The 27,386-nt window shown below is 40.1% G+C and overlaps 1 protein-coding gene across 2 annotated transcripts in view; it reads right to left on the bottom strand.

The window, feature by feature from the left end:
• Positions 1–165: 165 nt before the first annotated feature.
• The window catches only part of Sorl1 (sortilin related receptor 1), a 169,894-nt gene continuing 142,673 nt past the window's right edge, over positions 166–27,386 (bottom strand). Inside the window, exons 33-48 of one of the 2 annotated variants that reach the window (XM_004870912.4) lie at positions 25,530–25,661; positions 24,803–24,929; positions 24,483–24,652; positions 22,433–22,545; positions 22,118–22,222; positions 21,283–21,355; positions 18,522–18,604; positions 17,113–17,209; positions 14,941–15,125; positions 14,309–14,428; positions 13,149–13,313; positions 11,543–11,717; positions 10,622–10,728; positions 8,040–8,232; positions 5,780–5,992; positions 166–4,289 (exon numbers count right to left, since the gene is read on the bottom strand). In XM_004870912.4, coding sequence (XP_004870969.2) covers positions 4,222–4,289; positions 5,780–5,992; positions 8,040–8,232; positions 10,622–10,728; positions 11,543–11,717; positions 13,149–13,313; positions 14,309–14,428; positions 14,941–15,125; positions 17,113–17,209; positions 18,522–18,604; positions 21,283–21,355; positions 22,118–22,222; positions 22,433–22,545; positions 24,483–24,652; positions 24,803–24,929; positions 25,530–25,661 — 2,126 coding nt within the window. In that variant the 3' untranslated portion in view covers positions 166–4,221. The remainder of the gene's footprint in view (positions 4,290–5,779; positions 5,993–8,039; positions 8,233–10,621; positions 10,729–11,542; positions 11,718–13,148; positions 13,314–14,308; positions 14,429–14,940; positions 15,126–17,112; positions 17,210–18,521; positions 18,605–21,282; positions 21,356–22,117; positions 22,223–22,432; positions 22,546–24,482; positions 24,653–24,802; positions 24,930–25,529; positions 25,662–27,386) is intronic. The other variant, XM_021249086.2, reaches the window with a different exon arrangement.

Here is a 27,386-nt window from a genome sequence, read left to right as displayed (position 1 = left end):
CTTCAAGAATCCGTCAGAGACCAGCTTGTTAATAACAAAACTATTCCAGGTTTTAATGTTCTCTCATCTGTGACATAAACATCCTTTAAGAGACAAATCAGATAGTGTTCAGAGACTGGGCTAGCCATATTTACTGCACTCCAAAGAACAACTCAAGACACAAAGTGGATATTCAAATAGATGGGTTTTTTTGTTGACCCAGTTAAATTTTTATTCAGTGAAAAAAGTTGACAATGAGACAAAAATTATCTTAAAATTGTGCAACAATATAGTAAAATCTTCAGCAGAAATCAGTGACTTGGAAACTTACCAAGGCAATTGAAATTATAAATACCTAATTTCACTCTGGAGAGAAACAAATTTACACTGTTTCACTTTAAATAAGAGCAGAATAGGCCTTTATTTTGCTGCAAATACTTTTGACTTTGCCTAAAAGTTTCTAATAATTCTGAACAAGAATCTTTAAATGAGAAGTGACATGGAATATCTGAGGATAATGTTCCAGTTCAGCATTCATGATTATTCCATTTGTGGTATTACTCATGAAACTAATACCATTCTTGGGTTATTACTTGGCTCTGATGATTTAATTCATAATATGGCTGCTCAAAATTAGTGGGCAGAAACATATATACAACCTGTCCTCCCTTAACCCATGTCCAGCAGTGGTACTCCTTCTGAAAACACACTTCTTGTCCATGTACCCAACAGTATCCATCTCTTGCTGTTTATTCCATATCTCAGTCTTGCATAGAAAGTAGTCTATATAAACTTAATGCACTAGCTTTTATTACACAAAATTGTACCTGAAAGGCAGCACACACCCGTTTAAGAAAAATAACCTAATAGGAATGTCAAAATACAATCCCAATACAAGTGAAAATTCTGCACAGAGTCTTCCAGTCAATTCCTACAATCCCTATGAGGATGGTATTCAGTTTTGTTCTGGGTCTCTTCTCTAAGGGGCCTCCCAACTCTGCTAAAACAACAGAATTCTCAGAAATTCACTATGACTCCCTTGGGGGGAGGCAACCGAACCTGCTGGGGTGGGGTTTGGGTCCTTAAGGGAGGACTGGAGATACAATCTTATAGGATATAGTGACCACCAGGTGAGTGTCTGATGGCAAGACTCTCCAAGGAGGAGTCAGTTCTTATCTATGAGGGGCTCACCATGCTACTGATCTCCCCAACTCCCTGCTGAAAACCTATTGCATAATGTACAGTGAGCATAGCTTCATTTAGTGGGCTGCATGATGGGCAACAGGGAGCCTGCAGCTGTGTTCCCCATCTGTCCCACAAATACCCTTAGTGAAATCTCCACAGATGGAACACCAGGAATCCCTCTTTTGAAAGTCAGAAGTTCCAACCAGGTACCCAGTGGTACAACTACTTACCCAGGTTGCCAGGGGTACCAGTGGTTACTGGAACTGCTTATCTGTCTGGAAACAGGTCTGCTCAGATGTGGTTCCTTTTGAGAGGGACTCTACTCTGTCATTTCATCCACATGGACCCATGTCTCACAAAGTTCAAGGGTGTTCGACATGGAAAGGAGCGAAATCAGCTTTGGGAAAGAACCCCTATACAGTCCCCCTGCCCACCAAATTTTAGTGGCCCCATGGTGGTCTACAGAGATGTAGGCATCTTGTCAGACATACTCTGGGACAGAATAAACCTCTGCCTGTACAGTGGGAACTTTCAAGGTGGCACCTACACGGTGCAAAAGCCCCTTCTCTACAAGCACTCAGGGGATCCAAGTGATCACAATGAAGAGTTATCCAGTCACCTTCAAAGACATCACACAGTATTTGTTTTTACTTCCTATTGTCACTCCAGCCTCTGGACTCTTGAAGATGGCATAGGAACATTAAAACTACCACAAAACTGTTTAGAGGGAAACAGGGGTACGTGCTTCAGAAGTTCATAAAAATATACAATTTACACATAACTGCATCTATCTAGCTTAGTCTTCAGGACCACAGCTTTTCTGTTTATATAAAATACTCTAGCCCTAAAAGGTTGCTTGTTTTCAAACAGCACAGTGGCATCTTCAGAGGAGGGGTGATGGCCAGTCTGTACAGTACTGTGCACTGAGCACCAGGAGGCACTGGAAGCTAGAACTGGAGGCTCGAAAGCATCTCACACTGCCAACTGGAGGTACATGTTCTGTAAAAAGGCTTGCCTGTGGCTTAATTGGAAATAACGTCTCAGAGCCTTTATATCAGCTTTTACAGATGCCACCAAAAAGTTGGCAGAAGAAGAAAATATACTTTCTCACTGTTCAATTAAACGACTTGCCTCCCACCAGATTGTTAATCTTATAGCTCCTTAAAGAGTTTATTAAAGCGGAGGTGGTAGGGCATGGAGTTTTGAACAAAACTCCAAGGCAAGATAAAAGCAAAATAAATTCCAATCTGAAGAAAGAAAAGAAAAAGAAAGAGGAAAGAAGAGAAAGCCAGAACAAAGATCATCATTCTCACCATTTGGTAACATGAACTCCAGCCCTACTCATGTGATGTACTAAATGTCTACAGGTCAAATTACTGCTCATCTAAAATATGTATGTATAAATAAAAATTTCAAAAATAAAAAATTTGATTGGTTCCTTATTTTCTAAACAATCCCTAGGTAGAAGAAAACTATATTACCACCCAAGAATGATATTTTTGGTGAAGAAAAAAACAAACATTTGTGAGAAGGTGACACGCTATGTGGAGGGGAGACGGAGCTTTACAAGGCTTGCATATATAAAGGAAACATATTGAAGGCATGACTTTGGAATATTCCCAGAGCTCACTGCATCTCAGCTGGGAGGAAACTCTCCACTGAGGATGTTCATACAGTACAAATGACAATAATGCTAGACATCGGTGCCTACAATACTAAGTCTAAAGGACAGGCATCAGTCCACAATAGATTCCACACAACTTTCAAGTGACCACGATTTGAACACAGGGGCGGCATTGTAATGGCAGAAGGAAAAAAAGCACAGGTTGTTTTATAGAGAATAAATAAACTCCAGTGCCGCTGCTGCTAGTGTGGACTGAAAGGAATGGCCAAATGCTTAGATGCCCTCTATCTCTGTAAGTGTGTATAGCATTCTCTCTGTAGATTGGGTGGGGGCATGGCTGAGGGAGGTGGAAGAAAAGCAAAAGAGAGAGAAAAGGCACTGACCCAATTCAAAATGACTGCATATATCAGTGTGAATTTTTAAGGAAAATTCAGTGGCCACCTTGACCCAAATATAAAATTTTACATTTGAGGTTCTTTGGTGGTAGTAAAAACAAACAAAAATTTCAAATGGAGTAATTACATACTATATTTGCCAGTGTATCCTATCATGGCACAGATCTAGAACTCTCCTACATACAACCAGAATAACCTTTCACAATGACAATGATTCCAGTGTATAAGAAAGCATTGTTAGCATTTGGTAGCTTTAAAAGCTACCAAAGAGGCATTTACAGTAAGATCCAATCAATCAATCAATCAATATTAAGAGGAAGTTGTGGCTTGCAGGACTTCCCAAATTGTAGCTCTGTTTGACTGAAATCTAGCCATGACTCAGAGCTTTCTTCTGCCAAAGACTGCTACTTGACACAAAGTAAATAAAATGGACTGCTTTTGGAATGGCAACAAAATATTTCTGTTCCTCATTCCCCAACCCTATAGGTCTGGGGATCACAAAATACATGATGTCAGATGACCACAAACGGCTGGCCTATACAAAGTCCCAATAAATTAACAAAAGACCATGAAAGAACCTTTCCCCAAACATTTTCATGTAAACTAAATCCAAGCAAAATTTCAAATTTGAACACACTTTCAAGGAGAAGGGATTCCACCCATCACTCTCTCTTGAAGTCTTTATTAAATACATTTCTATGTCTTAGAAAAATAAAAAGAATGGCCAATTTATTGAACCAAAATTATCTCACAGACTTAAAAGCATGCCCAGCAAGCACAGCCCTGTAAGACTACATTAACATCAAATCAAAGCAATTTGGTTACTAAAATCAACCCGGTTTGAAGTTCACAGTTGATTACTACAAAGTTTATTCATTCTTTTCTTTCTTTTTTTGTTTCTTTTTGTTTTGTTTTTTGTCTTTGGCCCATATAAAAATAACATATTGCAACTCAAAGTGCATCTTTTAAAATAAACCATCAACTATCTTTAGCAAATAAAATATTTACACCATTTGGTTTCTAGTGAGGAAAGCTCTTTCAGGCTATCACCATGGGGACATCATCTGAAAATCCAGTTATCATAGGAGCATCTTCATCATCTTCCCCTACAAACAAAAAGACATGCCTTCCTGAGTTCCAGCACCTCTCCTCCTCATCCCAGTCCCAAGCTCTACCCATCTCCCATCCCCATCACAACTCTCACCTAATCTTTACCACAATCAGCCGGGCACAGTAATCGGTCCTGAAGTCAGTTCAGTTTCCTCTACCATTTTTGGGTCACCTCTTGTCATCAGCAGATGACCAAACTTATTTTAAAGGTAGCTTAAACTTAGCTAAATCAAGCAAATAAAACTTGCAAGAAGGGGCCAGGGATTTAGCTCAGTGGTGACGCCACCTGCCTCGCAAGTGCAAGGTCCCGAGTTTGATCCCCGGTAACAAAAAAAAAAAAAAAAACTTGCAAGAAGAAGAATCTTATTACCTACCCGAAAATCAAATGGATGGTTAGGGTCCCCCAATTTGAGTTATCTGCATCCTACATTAGTGCAGCAAACTTCACTGTTTTCCTTCTCTTTTGAATTTGAACTTAAACTGCTTTGAGGAAAAAGATCTTGAAGGGGCTTAAGAATTTGGGGGACATCTTTCAAGACTAATAGCTGTCCCTTTGAGACCCTTGTATAATCCTGTAGAACTGCTGATCTGCATTCAGTGATCACTGCACAGTGCTGCAACAGGTCAACTCTTTTGTCCCCAACACCATGACATCCCATTCATGAAAGGCAATCCAGGTACTTGGTGATTAAATAAGAAAAGAAACTAAGAAGAAAAAGGAGTGGGGCTAATATCACATGGTCAGTGAGGGGGTATACATAAATGTCTTCATAAACAAGGGAAAATAATTATAACTAGTTCAAAGGAAAAGTAAACAACCAAACTCACATTCAGCAGTTTTGAGTTCAGGGAAGCCTTTAACACACCCACTTCATTATATTATGTAGTCTACTAGCTCTCTTAGTGTTTAGAAATTTCAATGTGCAAAGATTTTAAAAGGCATAAAATTTATTTTTCCCACACTATGTGTTATCAACACATAAAATAAGGTTGGCTGGTGAGACTGCGCTAACAATAGGAAAGAGAAACAGCCAGATGGAAGGGCTTCTTTTCATAGAAGCCGATGAAGGTGGCATTATTTTTTATCTTGACTAGGATCTCTGGGGATGTCAGACCTCCAGGTCTCTGAAAGATGAGACAGTGGTCAGGTGAACGTTGCTGAGGATTTTCTGTTACTCTGGAAGTCTCCAAAAACTCAGGGCCTATCTATCTTGCCCGTATGAGACAAGCTCCTAGAAGGTCTTCCCTGACCAAAACCACACTACTGAAGTAAATGTCATATTTTAATTTAGGAGCAAATTAAAAGCCAAGAGTTCCAGCTGGTTTCTTCATATGTGGGGGATTCACTAGTTAATGAATATCTTCTCTCGTGTCAAAAGCTAAGCAAAAGCCAAGTCTTTCCTAACCAGCTCATTGATTTGGGGCGGCGGGGGGGGGGGGGGGGGTCCGCCCTGAAAGGAAGAGCCAGCTTCCCCTGCCCACTTACCCAGGTCATCCCCTGAGGAGAAGATGGCTGAGCCCAGCCTGGAGTTGTAGTGGCTGTTGGCAAAAGCAGTGAAGCTGCTCTGCAGTCTCCGGTGCTTGGTGTACAGGATGGCAAACCCGACTCCCAGGCTCAGCAGTATCAGGAACAAGATAGGAACTACCACTGCAGCGACATCAGTGGACCTGGAAGCCTGTACTGCTGCCATGTCTCCACCTGTTGAGGCAAGATCCCCACCAGTAAGCCTCCTACCTGAGGGCAGGAGAGTGGACCAGGCAATCCGCAAGGCCCCACCCATCAAAAAAGCTAGGGGTTCAAAACAGCTCCCCAAACTGCATGATGCCTGAATGTTTCCTGACTACTTACTATGAGCTAACAGACCATAGGCCTTGTGCATGCAAATACGGTAATTACATTAGACTCCTAATCACTGCCTTGTTGGTTATTTAGATAATCTCTTGGAAGGAAGACCTTTGTTGGGGTATCAACATTGATTTCATTAGCATTATTACTTAAGACCACTTGCTTGCATTACATAAGAGGATGTGAAATCAGACCACTAATTAACGAGATTGCAATTATTTCCCCCTACTTGGCACCAAAGTCACTCTGAACTGCAATTACCTGAAGCTCCATTAAGTGATACAAATGAGATTCCTTTACTACAATACTGACTTAACAGCTCATGAAGTTTTATGAGGTTTTTTACTTAAGTAAAAAAAAGAGAAGCAACCTTTCCATATACATTTAACATTTTTTAAAGTTCTCTGAAAAGCAATTTAGGTGTTTAAAACCTAACAAAGACCCTGCCTTCCCGTGGTCTTAAACAAATTCAGGCCTTGTGATGCTTTACTAATTTCTACCCTTGACACTCAAGTCAAAGCCATCCCCCACCTTGTACCATGTTGGGACAGGGGCTAGACTTTTCATATTCAAAATCCTGAGGCAAATCTGGACTTCAGGAAGAAAAATGGAACATAGGAGTCAGGTTTTAGCAAAAGCAGCAGTGTGGGCTTTCCTCTGTCTAGGTCTCCACAGGCTTGGGCCTCTTCCCTGGTGGAGGAGGAGGTCGCAGGGGCCGGGTAGCACAAGCAAAGTTTTTCCCTTGTGCAGAAAGCACGACAGCTACCCAGGGATTCATCCTAATGGGGTACTCACAAACATGGGCCAGTTCTTGTAACCTTAATCTAGCAATTCAATACTCATATCTGTTTTTACATTTATTTCATCATTTCCTGGCCAGAAAAATTCTGGCAAAATTTTATTTAATGGGCCCACCCTATCCCAAGTGCACAGCAATAAATGAAAGCAAAGTGTGCATTTGGCTAGAGCATGGTGGAGGCAATGGGAGTAAGTGAGTTCCCAACAAACTTGGTTTCCTAAAGGTAGCTGATAGGGATCCTCACAACAGGTTTGCCCTTAAGTATATTTCACAGGTTGCTGACTGGTTTTGCTTAAAACACAGTGCTATGAAGGAACCACTTACAGGTTAATAAGAGTTGTGCTTTTTGGTTTTTTGGACCTTTTTGGAGGCTCAGTATGATTCTCCAAAGGGAAGCGGAAGACAATGTTTCCCTCTTTTGGGAGGATGAATATTCTGCAAGATCACACCCCAGGAAGCATTATGTGACAGAACATTTAACAACTCTAATATAAGATTTTGGCTTGAGCCTTTCTGACTGGGACTAAATGTAATTAACAAAACTAGTGGTAAAACATTTGTGGACACTCTGGCCAAGGTACTACAACAACATAAGCAGACTTTCTACGTAAACCACTAGTGTGGCCCAACACTGATACCTAGGACTGTCCTAAGACAAGGATCTCAGGCCAAATTCAGGTCCTGATCTGAGGCTGACAGCTAAGTTGATGGGAAGGGTTATACAGTCAGCTACTCCATGGTGAGGAGACATGCTACTGACTTGGAGAATCACAGGGGTTCTGAAAAGTCCTATAAAAGCAAACAACAAAACTCTTGTTAACCTAGCATTTCTCATATAGAACCTTTTTAAACAGAACCTTTCCTTTCTTGCACTTTATATTCAGAATATGGTCACCTTGTAAGCTTACATCATGCCTGATTCTGGAAGTATTTATTTGTTGACAAAATTAGTACCTGATGAAACTGATACATAAGTGCTTTTCTTCTGAGCTGAGAGCAGATTTTAAATGTGTTTTAGAAAGACACATGTTCATCAGACCATACTACATCCCTGATATTTCCCCAGATGGAAGACTGAAGCTGGCAGCCACAGTGACTTACTAGACCCCAGCTCATCATACAGCAGGACAGCAGGTTCCCCACAGATCTGGCTGCCAAAAAGGCATCGTGCCTGGACGGTGAAAGTGTAGTTATGGCCCATCTTCAGGTTGGAAATTTTAAAGAAATTGTCAGTAGTATTCCCAAGGTATGCTGTGATATTCATGGCACTATCAAACATGTGTATCTCGTAGCCCTGAAACAAATACATAGGAGATTACTCAGTAAGTCTCCTACTGGTTCCAACCATATGTGAACCTCTTACTGCAGGCTTCTATAGAGGCTAAAGCACTTTGGGTTTCTCACTAATTCTTTTTAACATGAGCACTAAAGTACTGGATTCAGATTTAGAAAAGAGGAATTTTTCTCAACCCAGTGTCTCAAAACTATCTCACCTACTTAAGAGCTATAGTGTGGAAGTAAAAGTGTAGTCTCAGGGAAAGCCACTTCAACAAATACAGTTGAAAGTCTCGTTCCACTATCCCTCCTCTCAAGCATTATTAAATGCTGCAAAGAACCTGACCACCTCAGCAACCGCTTGCAGTGTAGAATTTGACTAATAATAAATCCTGGCCATGGTGGCCTCCAGCAGTGGGTTAAGATGATGGAACTTGCAATCAGAAAAGATAGCAAGTTTCTCCTTAGAAGAGTATGTAAGATGGCTACTGTCACCTTGCTTCCTGTCTCCTTGCTTTCTAGCTTTTCCGAAGCTGATCCCAACCCTGAACATCCTGGCCTTGACGCAAGAAGCACTTTAAGAGGTTCGGGGACCTATTCACCACAGGACAGGATGAAATAATATTCCCAGGCTCAGAGAGAGTCCTGGACTCCTGTGTTGGAAAAAAGTCACTTTGTGAGAGCCCTGACCCAGGCTGCTGGCTGGGATTAGGCTGACCAGTGGACTTCCTTGCTGACCTCCAAGCATTCTAGTGTCAAAGCTACCAACACTCAGTTCAGATCACAGGCCCCGCATAAAGACTGCACTTGTCTCTATCCATACTGGGCTCACTGCATAAGCATGGTCTCTTGATGCCCATGCCACTGGCCTCTCTATTTTTTGAACCCCAAGCCAGGTGGGAAGAAGAGCATGCTGTGTCTATGCTAGAACCCTCCACTAGAATGGAATGCTGACCCATAACCCCTACCTAAAAGCTGGGCTTCCAGCACCTTAGAAGGATCCCCTAATGGCAACTAGCTGCTAGACTGGGCTTCTCAATGCCTGCCTGGCATCCCACTCCTGTATTTTGCTGTTTGCAAACTAGCAATTATTATTTACTATCTAATAGATATTCAGCATAGAACATTTTCAAAATACATAAAAATATAAAGATGCTAAATTAAATTATATACCCAAACATCAACCACCTATATTTCAATATTTCTCCCCTGTTGTGCATCTAGAGTGTTTCTTTTTTATTGTCATAATTAGTGTATAAGAATCTTGTATGTGCATTGTTTCTTTAGAGTAAAATCCTAGAATTGCTGAATCAAGAAGTATAAACATGTTTAAGGCTTCTGATATATATTACCACAGAGCCTCCCCAAAGGTTGAGCCAATTTATATTCTAAGAGAGCGAAGGTCCTCAGTTATTGCTCACACTGGTAATAGTCCTCCCACAGATCTTTGCCAAGGAAATGCACAAGTGCCACATCTTTGCTGTTTGGGTTCCTAAAGAGGTTGAACCTTTCCCCTTCAGCTTACTACTGCTGGATTTTTCTTTTTTACTTTGCTACTTATATGTTTTTCAAAATTAGAATACTTATGCTTTGAATTGACTTGATAGCATTCTTCATATTTAAGGATATTAACAACTTAGATGTCACAGTTGTGAAAGTTGTGTGAATTCTCTTGAGTGGTATGGTTTTTCAAATTTGAAATGAGCTTTGCTTCCTGCATTACCCTGTGTCTGTGGAGGACCCTGGGGGCTCTTTGCCATGGAGCCACAATAGAGTCATCGTGTCCTAACTGAGCTCATGCTCTGTTGTCAATGGGACAAACCCAGTTCCATTCAAGAATGGATCCGCCACTGGGTAGCAAATCTTCCAGATCTTGCTCTCCCTTCCCCAGCTCCCTTGTGAATATAGTATTGGCCTACAATACCAAAATGACACAAAACAAAGGTGATCATTAGGCAGCAGGCAATCTTCAAGTTCTCCTCCTCTCTCTAGGAGTTCCTCTGGGAAGGAAGGGATGAGGTGCCAGGATGAGAGTACAGCTCAGTTCCTGGCAGTGTGGGCTGTTAGAGGGTCTGGGGAAGGTGGGCTCTTGGTTTGGATGCTCAGCACCTATCCAGCTCCAAGAAGCACAGGAGTATCCCGGCCCATGTCCCTTTTCTGCTAGGGAAGAAAGTGCAGGACTTAAAAGTGCTTAATGCAGAGATTCTCATCTTTAATGGGCAGTATAAATATTTCACTAATTAGCAATCTCACAGAAAACAGTTCTTTAATTCTCAAGTTCACTTCCATGCCTTACTCTTTCTTTTATTTTTTTCTACACCATCTATGCCAGAATGCTATTAATGAGCTCATCTCTGAAAAAGCATTTTGATTAGATTTCCAGAGTCACTGACAATGGAGGAACTTACTCTGCTTTCATTGAAATGTTTTTCCTTTAAAGCAAGACTTTTCCAAAAAAGAAGAACATGGTCATTTTCTGTTATGATTTTTAAGGCATCAGGTGCTGATAATGAAACTGGAAATCAAAGATAAGACAGGATGCAGTTAGTGGATATACATCTGAAGAAATAAAACAGACTGCTTAGGATGAAATCTAGCACATAGCAGATATTCTTTGATTGGCATCCATTTGTGGTTTTATAACAACTTTGGCCAAGATATTTGGACAGTATCTAACTCAATAATAGCCCTTATGCCCAAGAATGGACAAAAATAGATGAAGCAAAAGAGGTGACAAGAAAGGAATTGGATAGAATGAGAAGTCTGCTTGAACCAAGGACACTGGAATAATACCAAAGTATGACCCAGGTCTACTGCTCACACTACCAGCCTAAAGAGGGCTGAAACTCCTCACACTGTCTGATGCTGTCCAAGTAACTGAGCTTCTTACTCACTTTGTGAACTTGACATTGACTACCCTTTAATCTATGGCCCAATTATTAGTCTCCCTCCATTTCTACATGTCAGATTGCAACAGTGAACCTGTGTGCCTTGGTCCAGGCCTTCTGATGCAATGCTTCATCTTGGTGGTAAATATCTCTTATATTTTCTAACTCTTGGGAAGTCCTCCTCTTCTCCTCCTAGCGATGTCAAAACATCGGAGAAAAAGTAATAAAGAGAGCCACTGCCCAGCCCACTGTGCCTTGGCCACCTTACTGCAGCCTGAATATGGGAGCCCCACTCCCTGCACTGCTCTGTTGTGGCATGTAAACTCAAGGGCAGCGTTGGCATATATGGGCAACTCCTGATGCAAAATCGCTGTCAAGAGATCTAACAGCACTGTGGATGCTTAGCTGTATAAGACGGGCTCTGTGCTCTCCCTTGCTCACCTGTAGTAATTTTTATGCTGGAATCTTTGCTCATGTTCCCCAGTTGGACAATTATATGGTATTTCCCTCCAGGCTCCAACTTGCCGATGGTATACTCCACAGTACTGTTTTGGGATTTTACTTTGTAGCTCCTGTCGGTCTTTCTAATCAGATCTTTAACTGCAATTGCATAGAACTAAGACCAAAAAATAAAAAAGAATATCTGAGTGGTTATCAGAAACTTGCTATTCTTTACCCTTCATAGTTCAAAGGCAGACAATGTAACACAAATATAGTCATGCCTCTTTATCTACAAGAGACTGATTCCAGAAGCCCTGTGGATACCCTTATATAAAATGGTGTAGTAGTAGCAGATAATCTGCACATATCATGTTGCATACTTTAATCATCATTAGATTAAAGATAATAGCTAATACAATGTAAATGCTATGTACTAGTTGTAATATTATATTGCTTAGGGAATAATGACAAGAAAAATATCTGTACATGTCAGTATAGACACAATTTCTTCTTTCAAATATTTTCAATCTGCAATTGATTGAATCTGCAGATACAAAGGGCCAACTATATGAAACACTGAACCACAATATTCAACAATATTCCAAAATCTGATTCTGTTCTTTGGATTGGACAGGACCAGCCTTATAATAAGTATGCACTGAGAGAATTGTGCATAGAATTATCAACTAGATGCAAAAAGAACAAAAAACTCTAGGGTAAGCCACCTTTAGTGTGGTATCAGTAGCTAGGTTGGAACACGGAATAATATACAAATCTAGTACTCAACTTCTGTATCACCACCCCTGCAACAGTTTACAGATATTGTCAGTGGAGAGACAATGAACAAAAGTATTCAATTCTAGCTCTAAAGGACAAATGCTCTACTGAATGTCTCTAGGGTGCTTCTTACATAGTATGTGTGTGGGTAATATACAGGCACATGTAATAAGCACAGGAAACCTGATTGTCAGGAAGAAGTTTAGAGTTAAGAGGAGACTTTATAACCAAGCATTTTAAAGCAAGCATCCATAGGATGACGGGGAGAAGAGAGGGAGCAGAGGTAAAAGTAGTCCAGAGTAAAGAAAACTGAAAGCTATTTTTCCAAGATCAATGTCTCTTCTTTTACCAGGGACCAGCAAACATTCTGAAAAAAGGTTCAGCTAGTAAGTATTTTAGGCTTCAATGGCCATATGGTCCCCACCACAACTATTTAACTCTGTTGTTTGTAGCATGGAAGCAGACACAGGTCATATGTAAAAAAATGGGCATGACTTGGTTCCAATAAAATTTTATTTAAAAAAAAGATGGGCCAGATTTGGCCTACAGGCCTTTTTTGATGACCTCTGTTTCAGAGGGTTAAGGTGTGGGATGTGAGCATCAAATCAGGAAGGACAATCAAATGTGACAGCTGGAAGTAACAAAAGAGTATCACCTAAAACAAGGTACCTATAAAGATCATATATTTGCCGAGAAAGAAATGGGAGAGACCTGCTGAACGGAACCATTAGGCCTGTGTTTCCTACTCCCTTACTGAACACCTTCCACACTGTACCACCCAACACATGCTAAGAATAAGTAAAGCCGCCTGGATGTCTAGCCTGCTCACCAGGTCCTGGTCAGGAGAGTCGTATGGGGATTCCCACTTGATGATGGCTGAGGTTTTGCCTGTATGAACTGCATGCAGGTGACGGGGTGGAAGCCTGCTGTCTGGGATCATCTTCACAACAACGTAGTCAGAGGACGGCCCTTGGTAAGGAACCAACACCCGCACCTAGGGTCCAAGAACATGCACAGGGGGAAAAAAACCACAGAGTTTCACACAATCTTCACCAAATACTTTTTCAACAAAATAATTGTTGAAAATTGTATATGTGACTCACATATGCAATTAAAGTTCAATTAGTACCAAAGATATAAAATACTTCCCTCCATCTCAGATCACTGCTAATAGTTCTTTGCACTTCCTTCTAGAAATGTCCTATGCAGAGGCTGAGGATATAGCTTATTATTATAACTCATATTACCTTACATGTGCAATGCTCTGGGTTCAATCCCCAGTGCTGTCAAAAGAAGCCCCAAAATGTCCAAGGCACATATGAGCACAGATATGTCTATGGATATAAATTCACACTAATGCATGCCAGAGCATATACACATATGTGTAACCTATCTTTCAATTTTACACAATCAAGAAAACACTACACATATTATGCTCTTCACTTCTTATACTTAGTAATACAGTTTAAAGATTTTTGCACTTCAGTACATGCAAAGTAGTATTTCTTTTGGATGGCTGCCCTGTATTCCATTTCATGAACACATCATAATATTTTTTTTTACGCCATAATATTGTAATCACTTCTTTCTTGAGAGGCATTTAAGTTATTTCAAATCTTTTGCAATTATAAGTAATAATGGATCACACATCTTTTTCCATGTATCTTGGCACACATGTAAAAATAAATAGTGGAATATGACAAACACTTTTTAAAAATTTTTATTTTATTGGTACATTTTAGGTATACAATATAATTACATTCATCATTGGAAATTTACACCTTTGATTTATCTGTATCTACCACCAATCCTCCATGGTGGACTGTAGTTAACTAAGTGGTTGTGATGCTTATGACAAAAAAGAAATTTCTTCCCATTACACACACTGATCCTGGAATTCAGGTGTCCTGATTGAGCTCAGGAGCCCAAGACTTAAGACAGCCCTTAAAAAACAGAAACTCATCCTGCCTTGCTGCTACAGAAACTTACCAGAAACAAATACTGCTCATCTTTACCAACAATGACTGTCTTATTGTGGAGTGAAGTGGTCACACTCTTTGGGCTTCGATAGAGATCAAGAAAGGATGTGGCATAGAAAATACCATAAACCTGGTAAAAGAAAAGAATGGAAAAGGATATCATTTCATAGTCCAGTGACCTCATTTGCTTGAAATCCCTAATTTAAGTGAATGCTGCTGCTAGATGCCATCCAATGGAACCTTAGTTTCTTAAAAACATTACAGTGTGCCTTCATCCACTTTATTCACCAGATCTACCACCATGCAATTTCTGGCTCTTCCTCAAAGTCAAAATGACCTTGAAAAATAAATGTTTTCAATGGATTCAGGACATCAAGGCAGTCACTACAGTGCAACTAAAGGCATTCATGAAAAGAGGACTTTAAGAACTGTTTCAGGAAGTGGCAAGAATGCCAGGCCTGACACGTCAGGTGCTTCTAGAAAGTCATTCAGAACTGACAAGAGAGGGTGGCTTGTGTTTGGGGTGAGAAAGGAAGACACAGCAGCAGAAAACAAAGCCCTGTAGGTGTCCAGTGGCTCAGTTTTGAGGTGTGAGGGGTTGGGTCCATATTCACTCTGGAACGGTCATTCTGACCTACTCACCACATTCCTGGGGCCAGTCCAGGTACATTCCACTGCAGTCTGGTTGATAGCCTTGGCTTTGAGGCTAGGAGCTGGTGGGCAAACTCCTCTGGTCATGACATGCTCAAATGCCAGAGGACTGTCCCCCAAGTCAGTCTTGGCCCAGACAGAAATCTCATAGGACGTATGAGCTGTCAGATTGTCAACTGTGAAAACAAGGATAAAGGGCACCAGGAGGAAGTTGGGAGTATTGATCAATAATTTGTATCACTATGGTCACCCTATCTAAAAAAAAGTAATCACTCAATCTGAGTCCTAAATGCCATAGGACTTCATCAATTTACAAGTTTGTTTAACATTTATTTACTGATGACTGATACATGCAGCACATCTCCGGGGCACTGGGTAATTTCTCTTAAAGCTGACCATCTCAGGATAAAACCCATCCAATCCTCATGGATAGCCATTTTGCCTTGTGTTGTAAGAGCCTTGAAAAAAAATCACACCCTTCTGCCCAGCTATCCCATGAAATCAGAAGGACTCAAAAATCTGTGGACAAAGATATGCATCTCAGAGTCTGTTGCAGTAGAACACTGTTATAATCTGGCTGTCTGGCAACAGGATGATAATTGAATCATGTAAGTTCCATCAACTACTATCCAGCCACTAAAACTTGCTCCAAAGAATATTTAGTGACACGGGAAAATTCTTCAATTTTATAATAAGTGAAAAGGCAAGATACAAAACTATACATAGTATTTTGATTTTATTTATAAAAATATATAAGATTAATCCATAGAAAAATATATGGGAGACATCTGAAATGCAAAAGTAAAATTATAGAAAACTTTAATATTCTCAATACTTTCTGTCTTCTAAACTTTCTGAAATAAGCATGTATTCCTTTTCTAACTAAGGGATTAAAACTAAAAGAAGTATGAACAGAATAGAGGACATGTTAAAGGACAACCTTAGGAATCAGCAGGATTGTGGGAGGATCTCAAGGCCTGTGCTTTGTGATTGTATATGCTTGGTGAAGTATTTAAATGCTCTGTTTCCTTGTTTGTAAGATGGAGAAAAATAACAGCACTTACAGCAGCTGGCTGTTGCAAGGATTAAAAAAGAAACTGCTTGTAAAGTGCCTGGCATAATGCGGAGCACTAAGCTGGCCCTTCATGCACCTCAAGCAACAGCTAGTACAACTTTGCCAGTTCTACTAGTGCGGCAGTGAGGCAATGGGATCACAGGTTTGTAAATGGAAGCCATGGTTCCAATCGTGGCTCTGCTACCTTCAGAGGAAACTGTCTATTCTCCAAACCTGGGTTTTGCCTCTAGAGGATAAGCAGACCTCATGGAATTACAGTATTATTGGAACTATGTAGAACAATAATACCAACAACTCAGAATTTTTAGGTAAATGACAATCACAGCAGATGTTCAATGTTATTTCTCCCTTGCATGACCTCAAAAGGAAAATTACTGAACCTAGACCTTCACTTTCAAAATAATAATAATAATAATAATAATAATATAATAACAATAACAAAAGATTTGTAGATTCTATTTCACAAGGAACAAATGGAAATACTTTGCAAACAGGCTAGAAGAAGGGGAAAGGAGGAAGCTCCCGTGTCATTCTCAACTTTCAGAGGCAGCTTTGGGGATTGAAAGTTTTGTCTTAGAAATAAATTTAAATTTTTCCATTATCCCACTTTCAGACAATCTGAGGCTCTTTTCTTGCACAGATGAAAGAGAGATTGGACCTCTTCCTTCTTCATTCGCTTGGTCCATTCATTCCATCAATACTTTCCAAAGACCAACCGCGTACCAGGCTTTGTGCTACTTAGCACAGGGAAGTGAACCAGGCTAGAAAAAAACCATGACTAAATTGAGGAACTCCTTCTTGTGAATCACAAAAATCATCTGGAAGAGTTAACTTGGCCTCTTTCCAGTTCTTCCTCCTCTGTAACCTCCAACTTCCATGAAGGTAGGAGGGGATTTCCAGAGACAGCAAGTGAAGGTTTTCCTACCAAGCCAGGAGGACATTTATAGTGTCCTCAATGGACAAGAATCTGTCTGCCTCCAGAGAAGACCCTCTCTCTCCCAGACACCAGAAAACAAGCTCTGCTGCCAGGAGAGCACTGATCCAGCCTTACGCCTTTCCCCTCACACTGACTACCCTCAAGGTGTTACCTTTGTGTGACAATGTGCTCCCTCGGAAGCTCAAGGTTCTCTTTTCTTGTTTGTGGGTGTCAAATGCCCAGAACAGGTTCACTACATAGCCATTCACCTACCAAGAACCAGGAAGCACATGATAGAACAGTTAACACAGTCAGAGGGCATGCCAAATACAACAAGCAGGATTAAGAGTACATCTCTTTTCTGTTTCTTTAGGTATCATAGTTCTTACAATGGACAGGTAGTTTCTTCTGATTTTTAAACAAGTTCTATTTATGCTATAATTAATAACATTTAGCTAAGGGCCAGGGATGTTGCTCAATGGTAGAGCACTTTAGCATGTGTGAGGCCCTGGGTTTGAGCCCTAGTACCACAAATAGGAATAATATTTAGTTATATTTTATGTTCTAAAAATAAACATGAGATCACTTATAATATAAAATATATTCAAGGAAACCAGAAAGTTAATGCAGCCTAAAATGACAAGAACCAAGTAGTAAAGGTAGAAACAGGAAAAACTGAAAAGATAATTAGGCCATGGTAATTAAGGGTCAATCTCAGCTCAGGCTGTCCTTGCAGTCAAGGCCAAGAGACCAGTAACAATGTGGGTTGGTGAAATCTCACCATCTAACATGGGTAAATATATCCATGCACCAGAAAGTCAGTCTTCATTAAGTCCTGATCTCCTGGAAGAGTCTGATCTAAAGATCTTTAAATACAGGACAAAAAAAAATGTTTTCAAGACCAAAGACAAAGACCACATGAAGGCATCTCTTGTAACAGCCCTCAGTGAAGCCAAGGAAATGATATTAAATTGTAGTTAAGTAGATGGTACAGGGATTCCAAAGGCTTCTTGCTCCACCACAATCCCATAGATAGAGAGCAGGAGCAAAAAGACAAGAAAGAACATTATAGAAAGTGGATCTCAGCTGAGACACCCCAGGGAAACATAACTATGGTGGAGTCCGTGTGTAGATGGACCAAGCCCAATAGCCAGTGGCAGTGGAAAGAGTTGAGAGCTTTGCAGAGATACAAGATGGATGTCTTTCCTAGACATCGACTCTCACAAGAGGGTTGCTCTTCCACTGTGAGAACCTCTGCATTAGCACTTAGTACCAGGAAATCCAATAAAGCTGAAAATTACAGGGCATACATATTCTGTTAACACCAACTCTTTATTTGCACTGTAGCTGTGAACCATTTAATTATATGGTTAAAGAAAAAAGGCACCAGGCTGAGGCAGAGTAATTACATGTAGAGACTCAAGTTGTTCTTCATGGGGGAAGGAACAAACCTAGTTCTGATATTTTAGCTTCTCTAGATCAAGTCATTCAATTTTTTTCTAATCTTACTATACTGAGGCCTATGGATTTCCACATAAAACAAAGCCCCACCTAAATGCCAGTTGGAAATCACCACATTACCTTGATATCACCATCCATCGTCAGGGTGAAGCTTAGAGAATTTTCATCATAGCTGTCAATGTGGATATCTGGTGGTGGAATCACTAAAAACAAATAAGGAATTCAAACAGAGAAACCACAGGATAAAAAGTGAGGAAGGCAAGACTTTACAGATTTCAACTTAATAGACAAAGCCATCTTTCAGCTGGGGAAGAAAAGGCATTTCTTTGGCTGTCGTTAATGTCTATCTCTTTTACCGCTGTTTTCCTGCAGCTTGCTTGGCGAACACAGAGCAATCCTGGCTCAGTCAGCCAGCCTGGCAATTAGGTCAGGCAGAAAAGCTTCATTATGTAAATGGCCCCAAATAACCCAGCTCCAGTGGTTCTCAAAAGCACAGAGATCCCTGGAAACATCCTCTTTATTGCCACTAACGAAGTCCCAGTGGTCTCAAGACCTTTTGATAGGATGACAACAGGATGAATCATAAATTATAAATGTATGTGTGGCATAATTGGGAAAGCACAGCCTCTGGAGTCAGGCAAACTTGAGTTCAAATTCCTGTCACTTAACAGCTGTGTAACCTGGGGCAACTTACTTATCTTCATTGAGCATTCTAAAGATATGTATCTCTTCACTTCACAGAGCTAGGAAGACAAACTAAAATAATGTATGTACAGTGCCTAGAATTCAACTAATGTTTCCCTTTTTTCCATTTCCATAAAAGCCTAATTTATAACAGATTCAAGACCAGGTAAGCAACCAATGCTCTCCAAAAGATCAGAGCTCAAGCTGAGAGTCAATGGGGGGCAAGGAGAATGTGGCTAAAAGAAGAAACTGCTCTCAGCTCATGCTTGTTATTTGAAGTTCTACCCACAAGAAAGCTGGTAGTACACAGCCTAGCATAACCGAAATGGGTTCTGTGGGACAAATGCTATCAGAAGACACTATTCAAGGGACAACTAGTTTACTAGACTCTCAGCATATATGCCTCTTACAGGAGAGCCAAGAGAGACTTAAGATCTGGTGGCATAGGAGAGGGGTCAAAATGTACAGAAGCCCTTCAGATGGTCAACCATGTCATAAAACTGGGCTTCAGAAAAACCCAAGAATCAGAAGAAAAGCCATGAGAAGCTTTAAACAGCTAACTCAGAGCCAGCAGCATGGCTGCAGTAAAGCCAACTTGAGATATAATCATGGAGACAGGTGGAGGCCACAATTCTCTCTAAAACCAGTTTATTCACCTACAAAATGAGATAAAAATATTTAAAATAAAATTCACATAAAATAAGTACTGTGGTATTTAACACATAAGAAGTACTCAATAATTGGTGGCTTCTCTCTTCCTGTTAATTCACTACATTCACTAATGAACCTTGTGATTCTAGCTGACATTGCTTCTGCCTTTATCCTTTGTCTCCTTATGAGATTACGATCCCAGGTCACAGATATCTCAAGGATATACTTTTGGACACAGCACACAGTTGCTTTCTGCACACACCCCAGTCAAAACACATGAGGAGGGGCTGAGATGTATCAAAATCAGAAAAGTTGAAGAAAAGCCCAACCACCCACTGAGATTTTCAAATACATGTGTGACTTGTTCTTTCAGAACTCCAAGTGCATGTTGACCTTCAAAAGTCACATCTTTAGGTATGAAAGGCCAGTATGTTTTGAGCTACATATTGTAGAGAGAAACGAGAATACAATAAAAACTCTAGGGGAGTATAAATTCAACACATTTTCTCTATTACCTACAAGTATTCTGCCCACCGAATGATTGGTGTCACTAAGTCTGGTAGCCTGCTGCCCTGATCTCCACATTCTAGATTATAGAGGCAGCAAAGAATGACTCGCGATGACTCAGAGCTCAGGTTAAAGTAAACGCCAATCACATTTCATGCCACTGTGCTCATGTGGTTTTAATATCTGCACATTTAGAAATGAAAAGTCCCGTAGCCAAGATAAAGATGAGGAAAACCACTCAGTAAGACCACTTGTGGTTCAGCTCCTAACATGTGCCAGAACCCTTCATTAATTTGCTTCAATTCACTCATTCACCAACTATTTCTTCAGTTCCCCCTAGACACCAGTGATAGAATGGAGAAACACAGACCAGATCTCAGCCCTCACAAGGCACACATGCAAGATGACAAGCCAGCCACCCCAGCAAGCAAAACAGTCCAGTGGGCTTCGGGTGTCTCAGCCCAGAGGGAAGCGTGTAGCACAATGGTTAAAAGAACAGGCTTCAGAGTCAGGTGTGTTGTGTTCCCATCCCACCTTGGTCACAGACTATGTGCCCTGGGACAAGTGACATACCTCTCTCTCCACTTCTCATCTGACTTTGTAGTGTTCAGAGGATCAATCAGGTCAGTTGATGTACAAAATGTGGTAGTATGCACTACAGAGTGCCCAAAGATCAGTCCTAGCACTGGAAACTACTACTGACACACAGTTTGTCAATGTCACTGGGAGGAGGGAGTCAAAAGTGTTACCAAGGAGCTTTCTCCAAACCACCACAAATGGACATGTACAACATCACCTTTATCTTTAGTGAGAAGTAGGACTCCTTCTGTTAAATGGTATATGTGCTTATAAAGGGATCACTCAACAGTCACCCAAAAAGACTCTGTCTCTAAAACACCACAGAAATACCTGGAAGTGTTAGGGGGAAGGAAATTGTATGAAGTTTTCTCATCTATGCTCCTCCTTTCCAGTCATACTGAAGGTCATTCTCAAAGGAGTTTCTATCTTCTCTAAATCTGCAAATGCTGGAATCATTTACCTTTTCCTTTTATGGTGGTAATGGATTTAGAATCGCTCCAGTTTCCTATTCCACGACTAGTCACCGCAGCCACCTTTTCAAATCAGAGTGTGAATTAGTATGAAATAAAGGCAATACACCACACAACAAGAATTCCGAATGAGCTAAAAGGATGAGATTTTGGCAATGAGGGTAGAAAATTATACACAGAGTGACCCAGAATATTCAGTGGCCCCAGCAGCTGATAAAAGAGAGGTAAGAGACAAAGGGGAGGAATTTAGATAAAGGCAAATATGACAGTCCTAAGATTACAAAATCTCTTTTGATTGACAGATGTCAAGGTTCTTCTAAAGGGCAGGGGTGTGTGTATATTCATATACATAATCTAAGTTCTATATCCATACACACACATTAAGAGTATTGGAGAAATTATCAGTGCCAGAGAATCTCTGGAGTGTATGCACTTAATGGTCTCAACAAACACATTTGGCACAAATTCTATCTCTTTTCCTCTAAAGATAACATTGAAATTCATAAGAACCTTAGAAAAATCAGTTTATAAATGCCACTTATCATAGTTCTGAATCACCCTGCAGCTAAAGATAAGCAGAAAAGAGGTAGGTGCAAAAGTATTGGTGCTGGAAAGCTAATAGGACATTTGGGTTGCAAACAGGTAAAGCTGTATTACCATAAAGTTTTGGTTATCGGAGAGAAGTCTGATTTCCCCCCTCAGGACAAGGAACCAGGCATTTTGCCGACTACTAATATGTATCTTAAAAGTAAGCGGACTTCTTACATATGGGAACATCTAGATTGCCAGACTGCCCAGATGGCTGGAACAGATGTGAACACTCACTCTGACAGTGTATAGAGCATTGACCAGTAAGTTCTTTATTTCTGTAGCATTACTAGCAGCCCTCTGGGAGGCCCACATCTTGGAACCACTCCTGCTGTATTCTACCTAAAGTAAGAAGAAAAATAAGAGTAAAAGGCAATCAAAAGTATGGAACACCCTATTACCGTCAAAGAGGCAGGTAGAAAGAGGGGAAGGCAGGTTATGAAATGTTCTTACAGGTGAGTCATTATCCACAAACACCAATCAATTTCTAGTCATACAGAACACCCGGAAATCTCTAGCTCCCTGATACTCCAACAACTGGAAGGTACTTACAATGTACTCACGAATGAGACCGTGGGCATGGATGGGAGGAGTCCAGTGTCCAACAATCACACCTTCTGCTTCCCTGTGCAGCGAGAGCTGCAGATTTCGAGGGGCATCTGGCACTAGAAGAGAATCAGTTCAGAAGTCAACCTAAAAACAATGCAAAAACCTGTTTAAAAGTGCTAAGTGAATTCGGCAAACTTGCAAGATACAAGATCAACAGATGGAAATCAGTAGTATTTCTATGCACCAATAAAATACTAGTTGAAAAAGAAAACAAGAAACCATTAATACTGTTTATAATAAGTACAAAAAAAACCCTAGAAATAAATTTAACCAAGGAGGTAGAAGATCTCTGCAACAAAAACTATAAAACACGGATGAAAGAAATTGAAGGACACAAAAATACAAAGACATCCCATATTCACAGATTAGAAGAATATTGCTAAAATGTGCATACTACGTAAAGCAAACTACAAATTCATTACAATCAGAAAACCAATCACATTCTTCACAGACTTCCTAAAATTTTAGTGGAACCATAAAAGACTCCAAATAGCCAAAGCAGTCCCGAGGAAAAAGAATAAAGCTGGAAGTATCATACTACCTAACCTCAAATTGTACTACAAAGTTGTAGTAACCAAAACAGTATGGTACTGGTATAAAAAACTGACACACAGACCAATAGAAAAGAATCCAGAAAATAAATCTAGGTATTTTCACTAACTGATTTTTTTTTTTTGTACAAAGGCACCGAGAACATGTACTGGAGAAAGAATATGTAGTGTAGTTTTTTCTATAAATGGGGCTGGAAAATTCAGTAGGATGAAGTGAAACCTCGATCTTTCAACATATACAAAAGCAATTCAAAACAAACCAAGACTTAAATGTAAAACCCAAAACTATGACAGAATAGTTACAGAACAGTTATAGTTACAGAATAGTTATAGAAGAATAAGGAAAATGCTTCAGAATATTGGTCTGAAAAAGACTTTATAATGTGGTCTCAAAAGTTACAGACTACAAGGGCCAGGGATTTAGCTCAGTGGTTTTGCCGCCTGCCTTGCAAGTGCAAGGTCCCGCGTTTGATCCCTGGTGCCAAAAAAAACTTACAGACTACAAAATAAAAATTAACACATGAGACTACTGCAAACTCAAATACTTCCACATAGCAAAAACAATAGTGAAGACACGATCTATAGAATGGAAGAAAATATTTGCAACCTTTTCACCCAAGGAAGAATATCTGGAATATGAAAGGAATTCAAATAATTCAACTGTAACAAAAACCTGATTAAAATGGACACATGATTGAAATAGACATTTATCAAAAAAGACATTCAAACAGCCAAAAACAATGAACAGAATATGAACATCATTAATCATTAGGGAAATGCAAATTAAAGCTACACCGAGACATCATTTCACCCCCGTTAGAATAGCAATTATCAAAAAGACAAAAAATATCAAATGCTGGCAAAGATTCAGAGAAAGGAGAATTCTCCTATGCTGCTGGAGGACATATAAATTAGCACAGTCATTATGGAAAACAATGTAGAAATTTCTCAAAAATCTACCAATAATATTATCCCATGATCTAACAATCCACCACTAGAGTCTTAGAAAAAATAACTAGAACAAGAAAACACTCACTTATGTCAACTACACTGAAGAAGGAAAGTGGAAGGAATTCCATTAGACACATAAATTTGGTAAATTTCTTTAAAATTTGGCCACAAAACTGCTGACATGCATTATATTTTAATGATGATGAGCTACTAAGTACTGGCAAATATTAGAGAAGGAGGTAGAGGACAGAACTATACAAGAAATGCAAATGAGTACAATAGTAGAGAGACTCTGAAATTTACTTAAGGAGTAAGAACATTTTCTGCCATGAAAAGAAAAATTAATGATCAACAACTCAGCAAGACCATTAAACTTAGCCTCAAGATTTCTACACATGTAAGACATATAAAAGCATGTTTCCACATTCCTGAGCACCCTTGGGAAAACTAAGGTCTTGATACGTATCATAAACATGAATTATAACACTTACATCCTTCTGGAGTCCTCAGGGTGACAAAGTCATTGGTGTTGTGTGCCTTGCTCAGACATTGAATCTGTACTTTAACCTGATATGTGGTATCTGGTTTCAAGACTTTCAATACAGTGTTTGTTTTATTGCTGTGGGTCTCCAGAGTCTTCCATATGCTCTCTCCAACCACTCTGACCAAAAGAAGAAAGATACTGTCACAGCAAAGTAGTATGGGGTGGCTGAGATGTATGACATTGCTTATAAAGAGGCTCACTATAAACATCATAGCAGTTTATGGGACATTCAGTGAAAATGAAGACCATAGCAAAGATGGGACCCACCTGTAGTAGATGTTATACACACAAGAAGTAGAGGGGATTTTTTTGGGCCTCATCCAGGTCAAAGTTACGTCCCCAGAGAAGTCAGCTGTCCACTGAAGATTCTGTACTTTGTATACAGTTAACTCATCTAAAGAAATAAAGGGGGAAAAGTCACAGAAACCTATATATTACAAACCCTTGAGTTTGAAAAGACTTATGCTTTTAGGTAGAGCTACCATGATCTAAATTGTCAGGAAATCACAATCACTATCTAAAAAAAGTCCAGAAAATGTAGCTGAAATCTCTTTCTACAACCTTTCCTAGGGAAATTTAGAAATGTCCAGTGATGCTATTTTTCCTTGCATTTCACCTCCTTCCTGCCTAAGGCATTTAAGCTTGATTCTCAGTAGAGAATGTTGCAATTCCAAGGACAATGTCATAGCAGGATCTTATTACCAAATGCATTCCAGAGAAGAGGACCGAACTGATGAGAAGCACGGCTCTGTGAACAATGGTACATCAACAAGAGGCCCCCAGAAAACAAACCTAAAACCAGAATTTCATCAACAGGGAGGAGGTGGCAGGAGGTCACAGAAGAATGGGGCCATGATGCTCACTTGGTGCTCCAAAGTTAGGTACGAATCTCTTTCACTTCCAGAGGGAGCAACAGTTCTAAAAGGAACTAGCTGGATATCCCCACAGCAATTGAGCCTCCCAGCCCAGACCAGCCTATGGGGCCAGCACTCACCACTGCAGGCCTTCTCATCACTCTCGTCCGAGCAGTCCAGGAAGCCATCACAGCGCTCTGAGAGAACAATGCAGGCCTCCCCATCTTCACACTTGAACTCCCTGCTCATACAGGTCAAGGAGCTGTGTGTGGCTGGAACACAAAGAACTTCTTTAAACCCAGAGGGGAAGTACCATGTTGCACAAAAGGTCCAGGTTTACTCATCAGACTGTTTGGGAAGAACAGTTTGAAACCTTTCTGAACTAATTGGCTTCTGCTTTGAAGGACATCTCTGGAACAAGTAGAATCTACTCTGGCACGGTGGTACCATCTTATTTAACAGTAACAATTGGAATCTCTTTCCAGGAAGGATGTAAGCTCTAGAGTCAAACAAACATTAAGCTTTCATTCTGTGTGAGCTTGAGGAAGCTCCTTAACATCATCCAAGTTCAAGTCACCCTATTAAAACTGGGGTGACAATTCCATGGCTACTCCATCTATGGGATCTAATGATATACAGTACTTGCAGCAGTGCCGGGCTCCTGGCAGGTGTCAACAAATTGTACCTATTGCTCTTCAAGACTAATTACTCTCTTCCTATTAGTTTGCAGTCTAAAATGATACAAACAATGAGATGAATCACAATAATGTTAAGAGGCATGCCTGCTTTGTATAGTGCTTTTTAATTGTACAAGTTTCCAAAGTATTTTTGTAGAAAATGAAATAATGCAAAATAAGGAAGTATGGTGGACCCTTGACTTACGAACTCAATTTGTTTGTGAGGACTGGTTGCAACTCAAGTTGGTCAGTTGAAGGCTCAGTCTCCTCTACACAGCCTTCAAAGTCTCTCTCCTGTATACAGGCAGATCTCAGTGTCCTTAGAGAGACACTGGCCCAGGACTTCTCAATTAACCCCACACAGGAAAGGATGTTGTAACGTTCCTTCCAGAACTCTTTAAGGGTTAAATCTGTGTCTGAGACCATCTGAAAGCACCTTTGTTCATAAGTTAAAACTAAAATTCCTGCCATAACCAAAGTTATTCACATGTCAGGCTGGTCATAACTTGAGGGTCACTGTAAGTGAAGAGTTAATCAACTCTATGGCAGGCTACTAACCAAAACACTTCTCTCTAGCAGGGGAGGCTCTAAAAAGGAAGAGATGATGATAATGTAATTGCAAATGATGCTAATGGAGAGGACAGAAGGGAATGGCTATAGGAACCAGATCTACTACACCAGGGTGGTCTGAGATAGGCCTAGGTACTTTACATTGTCACTATTCTGGATCCTGGCCAAGGAAGGGTGACACTGAAGATCCAACACCATCAATAAATGGGTTCTAAAATTAACTTTGTACCTCTAGTTCAAAGATTTTCACATTCTAATCCCTGGAACTTAACAGGTTATTTTATACACCAAAAGAGATTTTGTAGATGTGATTAAATTAAGGACCTGTATTATCCAGGTGGGCCCAATCTAACCACATGTTTTGAGATACAGGCCGAGAAAATGGATAATGTTCATTACATTATAGAAATCTATCACATGCTGAACTGACATTGGTTTGTCTTGAGGAAGTGCCTGAGGGAGCGTACTACAGATAAAGGGATATTACAGTATTTAAAAATGATTCAAGAATTACTGCTATAATGATTTCAAGAGTGCAAGATGGAATTCATCCATCTTTGCAGTGAACACTGACAAAGATCCTACCATGAATCTATGCCAGTCGCTAAGAATATGATAATGTGTCAAGCAAACAAAGATCCACCCTCGGAGAGTTTATCATCCCTTGAAAGAAACCATAAACAGGTCAACCAACAAATATGTCATTTCCAATAGTGTGAAATGGAAACAAAGTCTTTGTAAACAGGGAAG

This window comes from Heterocephalus glaber, unplaced genomic scaffold (genome assembly GCF_053883595.1).
Source record: "Heterocephalus glaber isolate CG9 unplaced genomic scaffold, H.glaber_assembly_v1.0 deba00001431, whole genome shotgun sequence".
Taxonomy (NCBI): domain Eukaryota; kingdom Metazoa; phylum Chordata; class Mammalia; order Rodentia; family Bathyergidae; genus Heterocephalus; species Heterocephalus glaber.
This window is presented reverse-complemented; position numbering and strand designations above follow the sequence as displayed.